Genomic DNA, 16,341 nt, shown 5'->3' on the forward strand with positions numbered 1-16,341 from the left:
TGTATAAAGCCACACATGGTTTATTTGAAATATTTTATGATTTAAAAAAATACAGAAGCAGGAAAACCAATTCTAAGTTCAAGTGGGGGATGATGGTAGCTTGAACCAAAGCGTTGCATGTAGTAAGAAACTGTGATTTAAGATATATTTTAAGGTTGGAAGTAGCAGGATATTCTGATGGAGTTTGACTTTGGTTTTGGGCCCACTGAGTTTGAGATGCCTCTGAGAAATGAAGGATGTCGAGAAAGAATACAAGAAAAACTGGCCAGGCTCAGTGACTCACGCCTGTAACACATTGGCTCAGCATTTTGGGAGGCAGAGATAGGCAGATCCCTTGAGACCAGCTTGGGCAACATGGTAAAGCCCCATCTCTCCAAAAAATACAAAAATTGGCTGGGCCCTGTGGCGCCCACCTGTAGTCCCATCTGCTCAGGGACTGAGGTGGATGAACTGAGCCCGCGTGGTCACGGCTGCAGGGAGTTGTGGTTGTGCCACTGCACTCCAGCCTGGGTGACAGAAGAGACCCTGTCTCAAAAAGAAAGCTGAAAACAATGGAAGCATGCCTTCAGAATTCTAGAAAGAAAGCTATTTTCAATGGATAAATCTATATTCAGCCAAATAATCAAGGGTGAAGGTAAAATAATACATTTTTAGATAAGCAAAGACTCAGGGGTTACTTTCATGTGCCCTTTCTTGGGAAGCTATTGGAGAAAATACTCCAGCAAAATGCAGGAGTAGACAAACCAGAGAAAGACATGGATCCAGCAAATAGGATCTAACACAGGAAATATTCCAGTTATGGAACTGGCTTTAAAAAGAAACAGTGAAAATATTAATAGGTTAGCTGGGTGGAATGGCCCATGTCTGTAGTTCCAGCTACTCAGGAGTCTAAGCAAGAGGATGGTTTGAGCCCAAGAGTTCCAGACCAGGCTGGCCACCATAGTGAGGTCCCTTCACTTAGAAATAATAATAAGTTATTGCCAAATTTGGGGCATTTGGAAGTAAGTCCATTGTAGATAAAGCAAAAGTAAAAAAGCAAGGGGAGAAGGGTGGTTAGGCAATCATTAATTCTAGGGCAGAAAGTAGTACAGGATAGGAAGAGCATAACACTCTGTTTTTCTCAACAGTGAGCAATATGTACTTAGTCATAATGATGTGGTGACTGCTTAGCCCCTAAATCTGGTAACTACTTTGGGACAATATGAGAGGGAAAGTGAAGATAGTGATGGTGTAAGAGCTAAATCCTCATCTGTCATATCAAGAAATCACTATAGAATGTATAAAATAATCAAGAAATGACTGAGTAGTTATGTGAGGAGAAAAATAGAGTTGCTATTTTTTTTTTGCTAAGAGAGTTAAAAGTCATTACTCTGGAGGATTAGGAGGGATGGGGCAGGGGACTGTTAGGATGCATTATAGACTGAAGAAGCTTTTTAAAATTACATGTATTAATATATGCACCCACTTGAAAAACTAAAAAAAATAATTTGGAAAAACCCATGAAGGTAACTACCAGAAAGAAAGACTAAGAGAATGCAAAGTGCTTGTCTCTGGAAAGAACAACTGGCAAGACTGTTGTTTTCATTGTAAGATTTTGGAATCATTTGATCTTACTTAACCATTTTCATGTATTTATTTAATAAAAACAATTTTATCTTAATAAAAAGTTACACTCGTGCATAAAACAAAACAAAACAAAACAAAGAAAAAAACCTTCCTGCCCAGCCCATCTCGATCTCCCCAAATCCTCCACACTAATGAGAACTGTCTCCTTCTTGCCTCCCTGGACTGAACTTTTTAACACTGGAAAGTGGATGTGATTTCTAGTTTCAGCATGTCCTGGTTTATTGTGCTGTCAGCAAAATAAAATCAAAACATACGTTGAAAAAATATTAAATAAAATAACCCATAGTGAGCAAAGGTTTACAATGTATTTTTTATGTCAAGTTCTCACCCTGTGGCCTAGGCTGGAGTCCAGTGGTGCAATCATAGCTTCACTGGAGCTTTGCTTTCATGAGCTCAAGGGATCTTCCCACCTCAGCCTCCCCAATACCTGGGAATATGAGTGCCCACCACTATGCCCAGCTAAGTTTACTTATTTTTATTCTTTTTTAGAGACAAGGGTCTCACTATGTTGTCCAAGCTGGTCTCCAACTCCTGATCTCAAGCAATCCTCTGGCCTTAGCATCCTGAACTGCTGGGATTACAGGGGTGAGCTGTCATGCCCGGCTTGTAATGTACTGATGCCATCAAGGTTTCATTCTCCAAGTGTGGACACAGCAGCAGAGGCCCCTTGTCTCTTGGGTCAGGACACTGGGTAGAGTGGAATAGCAGGACAACAAAGTCACTGCAGAAAGTGCCCATGTGAGAGAGGTCCAGCAGGAAGGGCCAACTGACCCAGGGCTACCATACTTAGGGATAACTTCTCTTTCTGGGCAGGACTGTTCTTTGATTACTTTTGTATTCACAATAGTTCTGAAATCGTAGGATGATGAGACTCAAGACTGGCTGGGATTTGTTTTCAAAAAACCATCTCCAAGATTTGTTGATCTTTTGAATGGTTTTTATTGTCGCAATTTCCTTCAGAACTTAACTCATTCTTAACATTTCGCAGTCTACTTTCAGTTAATAATGTACTAGTACCCGTAAATATAGAAATACTGCAACCATTTATCATCTATAAAATGTCCATCTTTTATGGCATATATATTATATGGAATATATCTACATAGGTTGTAAGTCCCACGATAAAAAACTTTTTCTTTAAACAGTTCTATGTATATAAAGTAAGAATAAATGAGGGGAGCAAGATAGCCTTTTGCTCAGTATTTACCATTTTTGATCATCTTCATCTTTTCTGATAATCTCATTTTCCACCTGGTGTCATTTGCCTCTAGTCTGAAGAATTTTCTTTACCAGTTGTTATTGTACAGATCTGCTGGTGAGAAATTCTCTTAATTTTCTTTTACCTGAAATATCTCTTTATTTGCCTATCCTTGAAGGACATCTATGCTGGATATAGAATTCGTAGTTGACCTTTTTGTCTTCCAGCACTTTAAAGATGTTATTCTATTTTCTTTCGTTTCTATGGTTTCTAATAAGAAGTCATTGGTCAGGACAAGAGGAACAGAGAAACCATAACTGGGAAAATAACATGGTAGACCTAAAACTTGTCATATCAATAATGACAAAAACCTGTATGAATCACCACTCTAATGAAGGGTAGAGATTGTGTGACTTGGTTTAAGAAAACACGGAACCCAACCATATGCTCTTTCCAGACATGCACTTTGTTTGTTTGTTTTAACTTTTATTTTTAGCTAAGGGGCACATGTACAGGTTTGTTATATAGGTAAACTTGTGTCATGGGTTTTGTTGTACAGATTATTTCTATACCCATTAGTACCCACCCAAGTATTAAGCCTTAGTACCCATTAGCTATTTTTCCTGATCCTCTCCCTCCTCCCACCCTCCACCCTCAAGTGGACCCCAGTGTGTGTTGTTTCCTTTACGTGACCATGTATTCTCATCATTTAGCTCCCATTTATAAGTGAGAACATGTGGTATATAGTTTTCTGTTCCTGCGTTAGTTTGCTAAGAATAATGGCCTCCAAATCCATCCATATTCCTGCAAAGGACATAATCTCATTCTTTTTTATGGCTGTATAGTATTCTATGGTGTATATGTGCCACATTTTCTTTATCCAGTCTACCATTGATGGGCATTTAGGTTGATTCCAGGTCTTTGCTATTGTGAATAGTGCTGCAATGAACATATGTGTACATGTAAGACATGCTCTTTCTTTTTAACTTTAATTTATTTTACTTTAAGTTCCAGGATACATGTGCAGAACGTGCAGGTTTGTTACATACATATAGTCTGCCATGGTGGTTTGCTGCACCTATTCACCCGTCCTGTAAGTTCCCTCCACTTGCCCCCAACTCCCCAACAGGCCCTGGTGTGTGTTGTTCCCCTCCTTGTGTCCATGTGTTCTCATTGTTCAACTCCCACTTAGGAGTGAGAACATGCGGTGTTTGTTTTTCTGTGCCCATGTTAGTTTGCAGAGGAAGATGACTTCCAGCTTCATCCATGTTTCTGCAAAGGACATGAACTCATTCCTTTTTATGGCTGTGTAGTATTCCATGGTGTATATCTACCACATTTTCTTTACCCAGGCTATCATTTATGGGCATGTGGGTTGGTTCCATGTCTTTGCTATTGAAAGTAGTGCTTCAATAAACAGACATGTGCATGTGTCTTTATAGTAGAATGATTCATATTCCTTTGGGTGTATACCCAGTAATGGGGTTGCTGGGTCAAATAGTATTTGTGGTTCTAGATCTTTGAGGAATGGTCACACCATCCTCCACAATAGTTGAACTATTTTACATCCCCGCCAACAGTGGAAAAGCATTCCTTTTTCTCCACAGTCTCGCCAGCATCTGTTGTTTCTTCACTTTTTAATAATTGCCATTCTGACTGGCAGGAGATAGTATATTGTGGTTTTGATTTGCTTTTCTCTAATGATCATTGATATTGATTTTTTTTTCGTTTGTTTCTTCTGCTGAGAAGTGTCTGTTCATATCCTTTGCCAATTTTTTATGGGGCTGTTTTTTTCCTTGTAAATTTAAGTTCCTTGTAAACAAACATGTGAGCTCATTGTTCTTGTTTAAACACCTAAGAGGCACTCTAACCAGTGCAACATTGCAAGAAAATTAACTAAGAGACCAATAGAAGGACGGGGTATGGTGGCTCATGCCTATAATCCCTGCATTTTGGGAGGCTGAGGTGGGAATATCACTTGAGTTCAGGAGTTTGAGACCAGCCTGATAGTGAGATCTCATCTCTACCAAATAAAAATAATTTTAAAAGAAAATGATCAATAGATAAGAAAGGAAGAAACAAAAGTCTTTCTTTGTCACCAGCTTCATTGCATATGTAGAAAACGCTAGGAGATTCTGAAAAAGTCTCTGGAATTAATCATTGAATTTGCAAAATAGTTCACAAAATATATTTAATAAGTCACTCAGATGAACATGAAAAGATAGTAAACAATACTAATCATCAAAGAAATGCAAGTTAAACCACAATGAGAAACCATCACACATCACCTAGAATAGGTAAAGCTAAAAAGACATATGATAAGTCTAAATACCATCAAGAATATGGAAAAAATAGGAATGTCTGATATTGCTGGTAGGAATGCAAAAAATGTGGCAGCCAATTTGTAAAGTGGTATGGCAATTTCTTATACAGTTACCCATCCATTACCACATGACCCAGCAATTCCACAAATATGTATTTATTGAAAAGAAGTAAAAATGTAAGACCACACTTGTAAGCAGTTATTTCTAGTGGCTTCATTAATAACAAACCCTAGCTGGAGTAATCCACATGTCAATCAACTAGAGAATAGAGAAACCAGTGAATAAACTGGGATTCCAGCAATACTCAGCAGCTGCTCAGCAACAAAAATGAGTGAATGGCATCATCTCAAACATCATTATGCTAAGTGAGAGACCAAACGAAAGACTACATACCATACGATTGCATGTCCATTAAATTCTAGAAATTTCAGTATTGCAGTGACAGAAAACAGAGCGGTGGTTGAGTGAAGGGAAGGGGTCAGGGTGGGAGGCAAGGATTAAATAGAAAGGGGCACAAAGAAAGTTTCTAGGGAAAAGAACCTGTTCTCTACAGTGCCACAGTTCAGGAGTAACTGGGTGGTGGGAACTAAGGGGAGAGGAAGGTGTGAGGGATGAGGGCAGAGAGAAGGGCTGGGGAAGCAGGAGGTGAGGAGAAGGAGGAGGGGAAAGGACTCCAAAGCAGTGGAGGAGCCTAGCAGGGGGTTCTCTGCATTCGGTGTTTCTCTACTGGGCAGTGTGGTAGTTACACGACTATAAATAATTACCAATATTCACCAAAAACCGCAGCTAAAACTGGTGAATTTTATTACATGTAAATGCCCTAATAAGCAAAAAAAAAAAAAAAAAAAAAAAAAAAAAGGAGGGGGAAGGAGAGGGGAGGCAAAAATAAAGACATTTTTAGATCATCAGAGCCATAAAATTCATTTCCTAGGAGTCCTGTACCATATGTAATTTTAAAGGAAGTTCTTCAGGCTGAAGGGAAATGATACTAGATGGTGACCCAGATACACAGAAAGGAACAATTAACAACAGGAATGATGCACATACACATGTCACATTCACACTCATTTTCTTAATTTCCTGAAGACATGTGGCTGCTTGTCTAAAACAAAAAGCATTACACTGTATCATTGAGTTTATAATATAGATTGATGTAATATATAAAACCATAATAGCATAATGTTAGGTTAAACGAAGCTACACTGTTACAAGTGTCCTCTATTTTGCCGGGTGTTGGGTGTCGTTTAATATAACCTGAACTTCACTGTGAAAAGCCAAGGAATTGGGTTTCCATTCTTACAACAGTAAAAAATTAGTGTAAAGAAATATAGCCAAAAGCCACTAGGAGAATTAAAATCATAAACTACAAAATGTTTATTTGACACATAAAAAAGTAGTAGAGGAGGAGCAGAAACAAAGAGATGAGACCAATTGAAAACATATAGCAAATTGTAGACCAAAATCCAGCAATAGTAAGTGAAGAAATGACAGGACTTTGCTCACATTAGCAGGACTGCTGAGCACTGTGGGGAGAACAGACATGGGCAGGAGGTGAGTGTTGGGGTCTGCATGTTTCCTAAACAAAGGAATGAACACACAAGAAAACACAAGACAAGACAAACATGGCGGCCGCCCTGAACGGCATGTTCTGCTTTATTTTATACAGTCGTTTGTGGAATGTTGCCAAGTCACAAGACACATTGTTGTTTTTCTGACCTTCCCCTGATTTTCTGGATTTTCAAGATGTTTACACATAAACAAGCCCCCAGGGTCTGCAGTTTGCAGCTAGCTCCTTTGTCCTCCCTGTTTGTAGGGAAGGAACGCCCTGCTTCCTTTGCAAGAGCAGGACTTATCGGGAATGCCCTGCTCCCTTTGCAAGAGCAGGACTTACCAGGAATGCCTCGTTTGCGAGCACGTAGTCCTCTACAAGTGAGGGGCAGTGTTAGTGCCACAATTCAGGAGTGACAGGGTGGCAGGGACTAAGGGGAGAGGAGGGTGTGAGGGATGAGGGGGCAGAGAGAAGGGCTGGAGAAGCAGGAGGTGAGGAAAAGGAGCAGGGGAAAGAATTTTAAAGCAGGGGAAGAGCCTAGCAGGGGGTTCTTTGCATTCGGTATTTAATACATTTTGTGGGACTGCCAAAAACCTAATTGATTCCTTACGATTAAAACAAACAAACAAAAAGAGTTACAAAAATACCAAGTGTCCAGATAAAATATGCACACTGCTTAGATGTGCAGAGTTCACGAAAATAGGCAGTGCTTGAGCGTCCGTGAAGAGCATTGGGACTGCATGGAGCACTCGCGACTTTGAGGTGATGACTACAAGGCTCCGGGTTAAAATAGACACTAGCAAACCTTCTTTGTATTCAGGAGATGTTCTGGACTCATGCAGGGAAACTCGGGCTAGGGAATGAAGATAATTTTAAATGCAACAAACCAGAGTAACAGATCCATAGTCTGGGAAAGTAAAAGTTAGGAGCTTTGAAAGTTTAATTGTAATGCTGTTTTGACACAGGTCTCTTACAGATTGGAATTTTAATCATTCAGGGATTACCAACATTGTGCTACCTACTGTATTAATAAACAAAAAGGAAACTGGTCTCTATGAGAATCTCTGTGTGGTGCCTTCAGACAAAACTTCACCAGGTTTAGAGAGAAAACCCCTGTCTCTACACCTCCATTCCCAGGGCGAGCTCACTCTCTGGCATGAAGTTCCCTGTGGTGAGTTTCCCTGTACAAAGGTCCAAGGGGAGAGGTAAGGAATGGCAGGCAGGGAGTCCAGTTCAGGGTCGGGGATTTCAGAACGAGTAGTGAAGGGAAAGGGGCTGGGTGCAGTCTCGGGGTCCTCCCTGGTTTCCACAGACAGATACTTGTCCAGGACTTGGGCAGACAGGGGGACAAAGAGGCTTGGTGTAGGAGAGGGATCAGGACGAAGTCGCAGGTCCCGGGCGTGGCTGTCAGGGTCTCAGGCTCCCAGAGCCTCCTCTGCATTGGGGAGGCGCTGGGTTGGTGATTCCCCACTCCCCTGAGTTTCACTTCTCCCAGTCTGTGTCCGGTCCTTCTTCCAGGATACTCACGACGAGTCCCCAGTTCCCACTCCCATTGGGGGTCGGGTTTCTAGGGAAGGCAATCAACGTCGCCCCGGTTCCAGTTCTAAAGTCTCCACGCACCCACCCGGGCTCAGAGTCTCCTCAGACGCACAGGGTGCGGGTCATGATGCCCGGAACCGTCCTCCTGCTGCTCTCGGGGGCCCTGGCCCTGACCGAGACCTGGGCCGGTGAGTGCGGGGTCTGGAGGGAAATGGCCTCTGCGGGGAGGAGCGAGGGGACCGCAGGTGGGGGCGCAGGACCCGGGGAGCCGCGCGGGGAGGAGGGTCGGGCGGGTCTCAGCCTCTCCTCGCCCCCAGGCTCGCACTCCTTGAGGTATTTCAGCACCTCCGTGTCCCGGCCCGGCCGCGGGGAGCCCCGCTTCATCTCCGTGGGCTACGTGGACGACACGCAGTTCCTGCGGTTCGACAGCGACGCCGCGAGTCCGAGGATGGAGCCGCAGGCGCCGTGGGTGGAGCAGGAGGGGCCGGAGTATTGGGACCGGGAGACGCGGAACGCCGAGGGCCACGCACAGACTCACCGAGAGAACCTGCAGACCCTGCTCCGCTACTACAACCAGAGCGAGGCCGGTGAGTGGCCCCGGCCCGGGGCGCAGGTCACGGCCCCTCCCCATCCCCACGGACGACCCGGGTCGCCCCGAGTCCCTGGGTCCGAGATCCGCCCCGAGGCCGCGGGACCCGCCCAGACCTTTGACCGGAGAGAGCCCCAGGCGCGTTTACGCGGTTTTATTTTCAGTCGAGGCCAAAGTCTCAGCGGGTTGGTCGGGGCGGGGCGTGGCTCGGCGCGGGGCGTGGCTCGGCGGGCGGGGCTGACCGCGGGGGCGGGGCCAGGGTCTCACACCATCCAGAGGGTGTTTGGCTGCGACCTGGGGCCGGACGGGCGCCTCCTCCGCGGATATAACCAGCACGCCTACGATGGCAAGGATTACATTGCCCTGAACGAGGACCTGCGCTCCTGGACCGCGGCGGACACGGCGGCTCAGAACACCCAGCGCAAGTGGGAGGCGTGCGGTGAGGCGGAGGAGTGGAGCGTCTACCTGGAGGGCGAGTGCCTGGAGTGGCTCCGCAGACACCTGGAGAACGGGAAGGAGACGCTGCAGCGCGCGGGTACCCTGCAGGGGCTGTGGGGAGACTTCCCCGTCTCCTATAAATCTCCCGGGATGGCTTCCCATGAGGAGGGGAGGAAAATGGGATCAGCGCTAGAATGTCGCCCTCCCTTGAATAGAGAATGGCATGAGTTTCCCTGATTTCCTCTGAGGGCCCCCTCTACTCTCTAGGACAATTAAGGGATGACGTCTCTGAGGACATGGAGGGGAAGACAGTCCCTAGAATACAGATCAGGGGTCCCCTTTGACTCCTGCAGCAGCCTTGGGCTTTGTGACTTTTTCCTCTCAGGCCTTGTTCTCTGCCTCACACTCAATGTGTTTGAAGGTCTGATTCCAGCTTTTCTGAGTCCCTCGGCCTCCACTCAGGTCAGGACCAGAAGTCCCTGTTCCTCCCTCAGAGACTAGAACTCTCCAAGGAATAGGAGATTATCCCAGATGCCTGTGTCCAGGCTGGTGTCTGGCTTCTGTGCTCCCTTCCCCACCCCAGGTGTCCTGTTCATTCTCAGGGTGGTCACATGCGTGCTGCTGGAGTGTCCCATGAGAGATGCAAAGCGCCTGAATTTTCTGACTCTTCCCATCAGATCCCCCAAAGACACACGTGACCCACCACCCCATATCTGACCATGAGGCCACCCTGAGGTGCTGGGCCCTGGGCTTCTACCCTGCGGAGATCACACTGACCTGGCAGCGGGATGGGGAGGACCAAACTCAGGACACTGAGCTTGTGGAGACCAGGCCAGCAGGGGATGGAACCTTCCAGAAGTGGGCAGCTGTGGTGGTGTCTTCTGGAGAAGAGCAGAGATACACGTGCCATGTGCAGCACGAGGGGCTGCTGGAGCCCCTCACCCTGAGATGGGGTAAGGAGTGGGATGAAGGATCACGTCTCTCCTCAGTGAAAGTAGGAGCCCTTCTGGAGCCCTTCAGCAGGGTCAGGACCCCTCACCTTCCCCTCCTTTCCCAGAGCCATCTTCCCAGTCCGCCATCCCCATCTTGGGCTTCGTTGCTGGCCTGGCTGTCCTAGCCTTTTTGGTCACTGGAGCTGTGGTCACTGCTGTGTTGTGGAGGAGGAAGAGCTCAGGTAGGGAAGGGGTAAGGGGTGGAGTCTGGGTTTTCTCGTCCCACTGGGGGTTTCAAGCCCCAGGTAGAAGTGTGCCCCGCCTCATTAGTGAAGGGGTGGCCTGCCCCTCCACACCTGTGGGCGTTTCTCGTTAGGTGGAAGGAGAGACTTGAGAAAAGAAATGAGACACAGAGACAAAGTATAGAGAAAGAAAAAGTGGGCCCAGGGTACCGGCGCTCAGCATACAGAGGACCCACATCGGCACCGGTCTCTGAGTTCCCTTGGTATTTATTGATAATTATCTTTGCCATCTTAAAGAAAAGGAAGTGGCAGGATAATAGGATCATTGTAGGGAGAAAGTCAGCAGTAAGACATATGAATAAAGTTCTCTGTGACATGAATAAGTTTAAGGAAAAGTGCTGTGCCTTGATATGCATATGCAAATATCTCCATAAACCTTTTTAGTGCATAAAGAGCAGCATTGCGCTAGCAAATCCCGCCTTTCGCCCTAAGGCGGTTTTCTCCTTTCTCAGTAAACAGAACATATGATGGGGTTTTATACCCAGATGTTCTATTGCCCAGGGACGGGCAGGAGACAGATGCTTTTCTCTATCTCAACTGCCAGCAACCACCAAGAGGCCTTCTTTCCTCTTGTACTAGTCCTCCTCAGCACAGACCCTTCACGGGTGTCAGGCTGGGGGACGATCAGGTCTTTCCCTTCCCACGAGGCCATATTTCAGCCTATCACATGGGAAGAAACCTTGGACAATACCTAGCTTTCCTAGGCAGAGGTCCCTGTGACCTTTGGCAGTGTGCGTATCCCTGGGTACTTGAGATTAAGAGAATGGTGATGACTTTTAACCAGCAAGCTGCCTTCAGGCGCTTGTTTAACAAAGCACACCCTGCACAGCCCAAAATCCTTTAAACCTTGAGTCACCACAGCACATGTCTCTTGCAAGGACAGGGTTGGGGGTAGGGTCACAGATTAACAGCATCTCAAATACAGAACAGAATGGAGTCTCTTATGTCTACTTCTTTCTGTATAGACACAGTCACAGTCTGATCTTTCTTTCTTTTCCCCACAATTATTGGGAAGCAGCATCCACACATGGGCCATCCCAGCCTGGGGTCCTGTGTGCCGGCACTTACTCTTTTGTGAAGCACATGTGACAATGAAGGACAATGTATCACCTTGATGGTTGTGGTGTTGGGGTCCACATTCCAGCATTCATGAGTCAGGGGAAGGTCCCTGCTAAGGACAGGCCTTAGGAGGGCCGTTGGTCCAGCACCCACCCCTGCTTTCCTGGTGTTTCCTGATTCTGCCCTGGGTCTGTAGTCACAGTTCCGAAAACTTCTCTCCGGTACAAGACTAGGAGGTTCCTTCCTCTAAGGTCTCGTGTCCCTGCCTCCTCCTTGTCCCCTCACAGAACATTTTCTTCCCACAGGTGGAAAAGGAGGGAGTTACTCTCAGGCTGTGTGTAAGTGGTGGGGGTGGGAGTGTGGAGGAGCTCACCCATCCCGTAATTCCTCCTGTCCCATGTCTCCTGTGGGCTCTGACCAGATGCTGTTTTTGTTCTACCCCAGCCAGCGACAGTGACCAGGGCTCTGATGTGTCTCTCAGGGATTGTAAAGGTGAGATTCTTGGGGTCTGAAGTGGGTGGGCGTGGGGCAAAGGGGAAAGGACTGGGTTATGGGGCTTCTTTGATTGGGATGTTTCGAGTGTGTGGGGCACTGTTCAGAGTGTCATCACTTAACATGACTGACTTGGATTTGTTTATGACTATTGTTTTCTGTAGCCTGAGACAGCTGCCTTGTGTGAGACTGAGATGCAAGATTTCTTCAGGCCTTTCCTTTGTGACTTCAAGAGCATCTGGCAAAGGCATCTGAATGTGTCTGCATCTCTATTAGCATAATGTGAGGAGGTGGAGAGACTGCCCACCCCCGTGTCCACCGTGACCCCTGTTCCCACACTGACCTGTGTTCCCTCCCCAGTTACCCTTCCTGTTCCAGAGAGGTGGGGCTGGATGTCTCCATGTCTGTCTCAACTTCATGGTACACAGAGCTGCAACCTCTTACTTCCCTACTGAAAATGAGAATCTGAATAGAAATTTGTTTTCTCAAATATTTTCCATGAGAGGTTGATGGGTTAATTAAATAAGTCAATTCCTAGAATTTGAGAGAGGAAATAAAGACCTGAGAACCTTCCAGAATCCGTGTGTTAGTTGTGCTGAGTTTGTTGCAGGTGGGGGTGGAGAAGGCTGTGAGGAGCCAAGTGTGGATGGGGCCTGTGTCCAGTTGCTGTTCAGTCCATCAGGGGCTTTATGTGGTCAGTCCTCAGCTGGGTGACCTTCACTGTTCCATTGTTCTTGTCCCTTCAGTGGAAACTTGTCCAGCAGAACTGTGACCACAGAGGCTCACACATCACCCAGGGTGACTCCTGCACACAGGAGTCTCTGTGCTTTCTGAGACAAGTTTTCAGACCCATTCAGCTCCCGCCCTCCTTCTAGGGCTCCTTTTCTGCTCTGATCTCCTGCCCTCTCTCCCTGCCCTCGTTCCAGTGATCTTGGTGCTGGCTCCAATATCAACTCATGAATCTAAAGCATAATCTAATTTAGATTTATATTTGTTTGTGAAATTGGACCCATCATCAAGGACTGTTCTTTCCTGAAGAGAGAAACCTGATTGTGTGCTGCAGTGTGCAGGTGGGGAGAGGGGGTTCGTGTGGGAGGAGGGATGGGGGAGGGAGGACACACAAGCAGCACTGTTGAGAAAAGCACAGGCAGCCTCAGTGTCAGTGTGAGGGGACCTTGTGCTGTAGCTACCACAAAATAGCATTTGGCCTGAGGCTATGTTAATAATAAAGATATTGCCTTTAGAATAGGGAGGTGCTCTACAGTGATCATTCATTCAACTGACCTTTGTTTTCTGTCAGACATAGGACAGAGTGGTTCTGCATCTGGGGAACATCACTGAAGTAAAATGAGAAAAATCTCTGACCTTGTGGAGCATGTGTTCCAGTGGGAAGACGCAGATGATAGATACCTGATAACCAGAGCAAGGAAAGAAAGTGCTAGAAGGTGGTAAGTGCTGTGAGGCATGTGATCCAGGGTGTAGGCAGTGGGGACAGGGAAGGTGGCTGTTGTGCTAGGTGGTCTTTGTGTGCCTTGTTGCAAAGATGACCTTTGAGGAAAGATTTGAGGGACATGAGTTGTCCACGAGGATGTCTGCGGAAGTTCTTTCCAGGCAGAGGATCCTCCGGTTCTAATGTACTGGGGCAGGAAGGTGTCTGTGTTCCCAGAAGAGCAAGGAGGCCAGGAGGGCTGGACAGAGAGAAACTGGGATGAGGTCAGAGGTGTGGTCAGAGCAGGCAGGCCAGGAGGGAGTGGGGAAGCATCTGACCTCTGCTCTGAGTGAGATGGAGAGGTAGATGACAGTTTTGAGCAGAAGCGGGACATGATATGACTTCTCTTTTAAAAGGATCTCTGAATGCTGTTCTGAGAACGGAATTGAGAGGCGAGGGACAAGGGAGGGTGAAGGGAAAACAGTAGGAAGTGAGTAGAGTATTCCAGGCTGGAGATGTAGGTGACCTTGACTGGGGTGTGAGCAGGGGAAATAGTGGGACATGAAGGTATCCTGGATGCATTTGAAGATGAACTCACAGCATTTGCCAATGGATTGTATCCGTGGTGTGAGAAAGATGAGCCAAGGACACCCATAGTTGTAAAATGAGTGAGTAGAAGGATGGAGCTGCTGTCAGTGGAGATGGGGAGACTCTGGCAGGAGCATACTGAGGAGGGGGCATCACAGGCACTCAGTAGAGGAGATGTCTACTAGGAATGCAGGTGGGGGAGCAGGGGTGGAATTTGGACAGACAACTCCAGACTTTAGGGGAAAGGAGAAATAGATTGGGCTGGAGAAATAGATTTAGTAGGTCACGCCATATAAACGATACTTAAAATCTCAAGCATGGATGAAGCACCAAGGGAGTGGTTGACTGTGGAAAAGACTGAGGTCATGGACTGAATCCTGGACCTCCAGTTCTAAGGGATCGGAGCAGACTACATCCAGAGCAGACTGCACAGTTCTGACCCCAAGTCTAGAGGACACTTAGATAAGGAATGCTCATGTCCACAGGGATCACCTGGACGTGGTGCTGAGATCCAGGATGTCTGGAGTCGAGCAAGAGATTCTTGATTTATGACAAGGCTGGAGCTCATGTTGCTGGTCTCCAGATCAAGAACACCAGGATCCCACTGAAAGGACACAAAGATACAAAAATGCGTACCCTCCCTTTCCCCCACGATGTTGCTAAACTCTTTGTTCTGCTTTCTAATCTCTGCACGTACCAGAGGTTTCGTAAGTTCTGTAAGTACATGTTTTTCTTTCTGAGGCCAGGTCACAAGGAATGTTTAAGTAAGATAGCCAGGTCACAAGGTGTGTTTAAGCAAGATAGCCATAAACTGGTTGTGCAACCTGACACAATATAATTAACTGCCTTTGTGTAAAACTGCTCTTCCGCCTCAAGGGTTGTACTGAAATATCAGAAATGGCGGGAACCAATCATAGTTTGCCAAATCGCTTTGTTCAAACTCCAGCCAATCATACCTCTAATTTGTATAATGATTCTATGCCTACTTTCCTTAGACTATATAACATTGTTCGGAGCTCAGTGGGGGAGCTCTCCTGCCCGTCTCGTTTCACGAGCAAGTGAGAGCTCCAGGTTCGAACCTGTAATAAAGATCCTTGCTGCTTAGCTTTGACTCTGGACTCTGGTGGTCTTCTTCGGGGAATAAACGGTCTGGGCATAACACCACATGCCTGAGCATCAGTCTCACCTATAACCCTTGTTATATAAGTGATTCCTTGGTCTTGTGCGTAATACTCTGAGACAGACATTCTGGGAAACGGCCTGTGTATTTTCTAAGCCCCGCCAGCAATCCTGTTGCTCAGCCACATTGGGAACCACTGAGACCAGAGATCAGAGAGTGGCCAGGGTGGATGGGTGGGGTGGGTTTTCAAACCTTGTTTAAAAGAGGATTTTTCTTGCAAAAGGAAAGGGAGGATGTGTATCATCAGTTATGAGATGTGACATTCCCTGTTGTTCTCTCCACCATGGGGTAGAGGCCAGGTACACAATTCAGGATGTGGCTCTCGCACAAAGAACATCCCTGAATGCCGCTCTCTGACACTCGTCCACAGACTCATTTCTCACTCACTTCTTGGAGCAAAGTATGGAAACCAGTTCTCTAATTTACACATGAAGTAGTATACGTGGTATTGGGGGCTAATTTTATTGTGGGGAATGTTAGGGACAAACTGCCCCAAAAAGCTTCTTGGTACTGCGGACCCTGCCCTAAAACCTCTCTGAGCTGCCCACCCCTCCCCCTAATGCTCTGTGACTCTTCTCCTTCCCCCAAGGCTCTTTACATTTCTAAGCCCTTATACTAGGTGCAGCGGTGAAGCCAGCAGACTTCACTTATTACACTTTCCTGCAATAAGCAAACCCTAAATACAAACCATCCAGACTGCACAGGGGGAGGTCGTGCGAAGCATAAATAAACTGTACCTAAACCCTCCTGTAATAAACGTAATAAATGTCACAAAGTGATATATGGCAAAATTAACCAGCAAACAACCCCAGGAGGTGGCCATACCAAAGACCTCCCTCACACTCCCCTCCTCAATATAAACCCCTCATTCTGTAAGCTTGGTGCTGCCTCCTCTGTCTGTGGTGGAGCAGCCGGCAGGTTAACAAACTTCCTCGTCTGACCTTGGGTTTCCTTCTCATCCTTTCTCTTGGCTGACCTTACAGGGAAGGCCACAGAACCAGCATGGAAACTACACATCCAGGAACAGAATCCACAGCCCACCCTGGATCAGGTCCCTCCTGGGAACAACTGCCCCTGCTGCTGAGCACAGATGCCA

The 16,341-nt window shown here is 46.6% G+C and overlaps 1 protein-coding gene across 17 annotated transcripts; it reads left to right on the top strand.

Annotated features, from left to right (window-relative positions):
• Positions 1–8,325: 8,325 nt before the first annotated feature.
• On the top strand, positions 8,326–15,176 carry LOC719250 (class I histocompatibility antigen, Gogo-B*0101 alpha chain). 17 transcript variants are annotated; one of them, XR_013416655.1, is made up of 9 exons: positions 8,326–8,424; positions 8,554–8,823; positions 9,085–9,360; positions 9,941–10,216; positions 10,321–10,437; positions 11,862–11,894; positions 12,001–12,048; positions 13,349–13,496; positions 14,551–15,176. XR_013416655.1 is itself a non-coding variant. In XM_078000547.1 (8 exons), the coding sequence occupies exons 1-8, from the start codon at positions 8,361–8,363 to the stop codon at positions 12,215–12,217; spliced, it is 1,089 nt and encodes a 362-aa protein (XP_077856673.1). In that variant the 5' UTR covers positions 8,326–8,360; the 3' UTR covers positions 12,218–12,626. The 17 variants fall into 17 exon arrangements, 11 of the variants coding, with proteins under 11 accessions (XP_077856673.1, XP_028698457.2, XP_077856672.1 ...); XR_013416656.1 differs by lacking the exon at positions 11,862–11,894; XR_013416658.1 differs by lacking the exon at positions 10,321–10,437.
• The last annotated feature ends 1,165 nt before the right edge of the window (positions 15,177–16,341 follow it).

This window comes from Macaca mulatta, chromosome 4 (genome assembly GCF_049350105.2).
Source record: "Macaca mulatta isolate MMU2019108-1 chromosome 4, T2T-MMU8v2.0, whole genome shotgun sequence".
In the NCBI taxonomy this organism is placed as follows: domain Eukaryota; kingdom Metazoa; phylum Chordata; class Mammalia; order Primates; family Cercopithecidae; genus Macaca; species Macaca mulatta.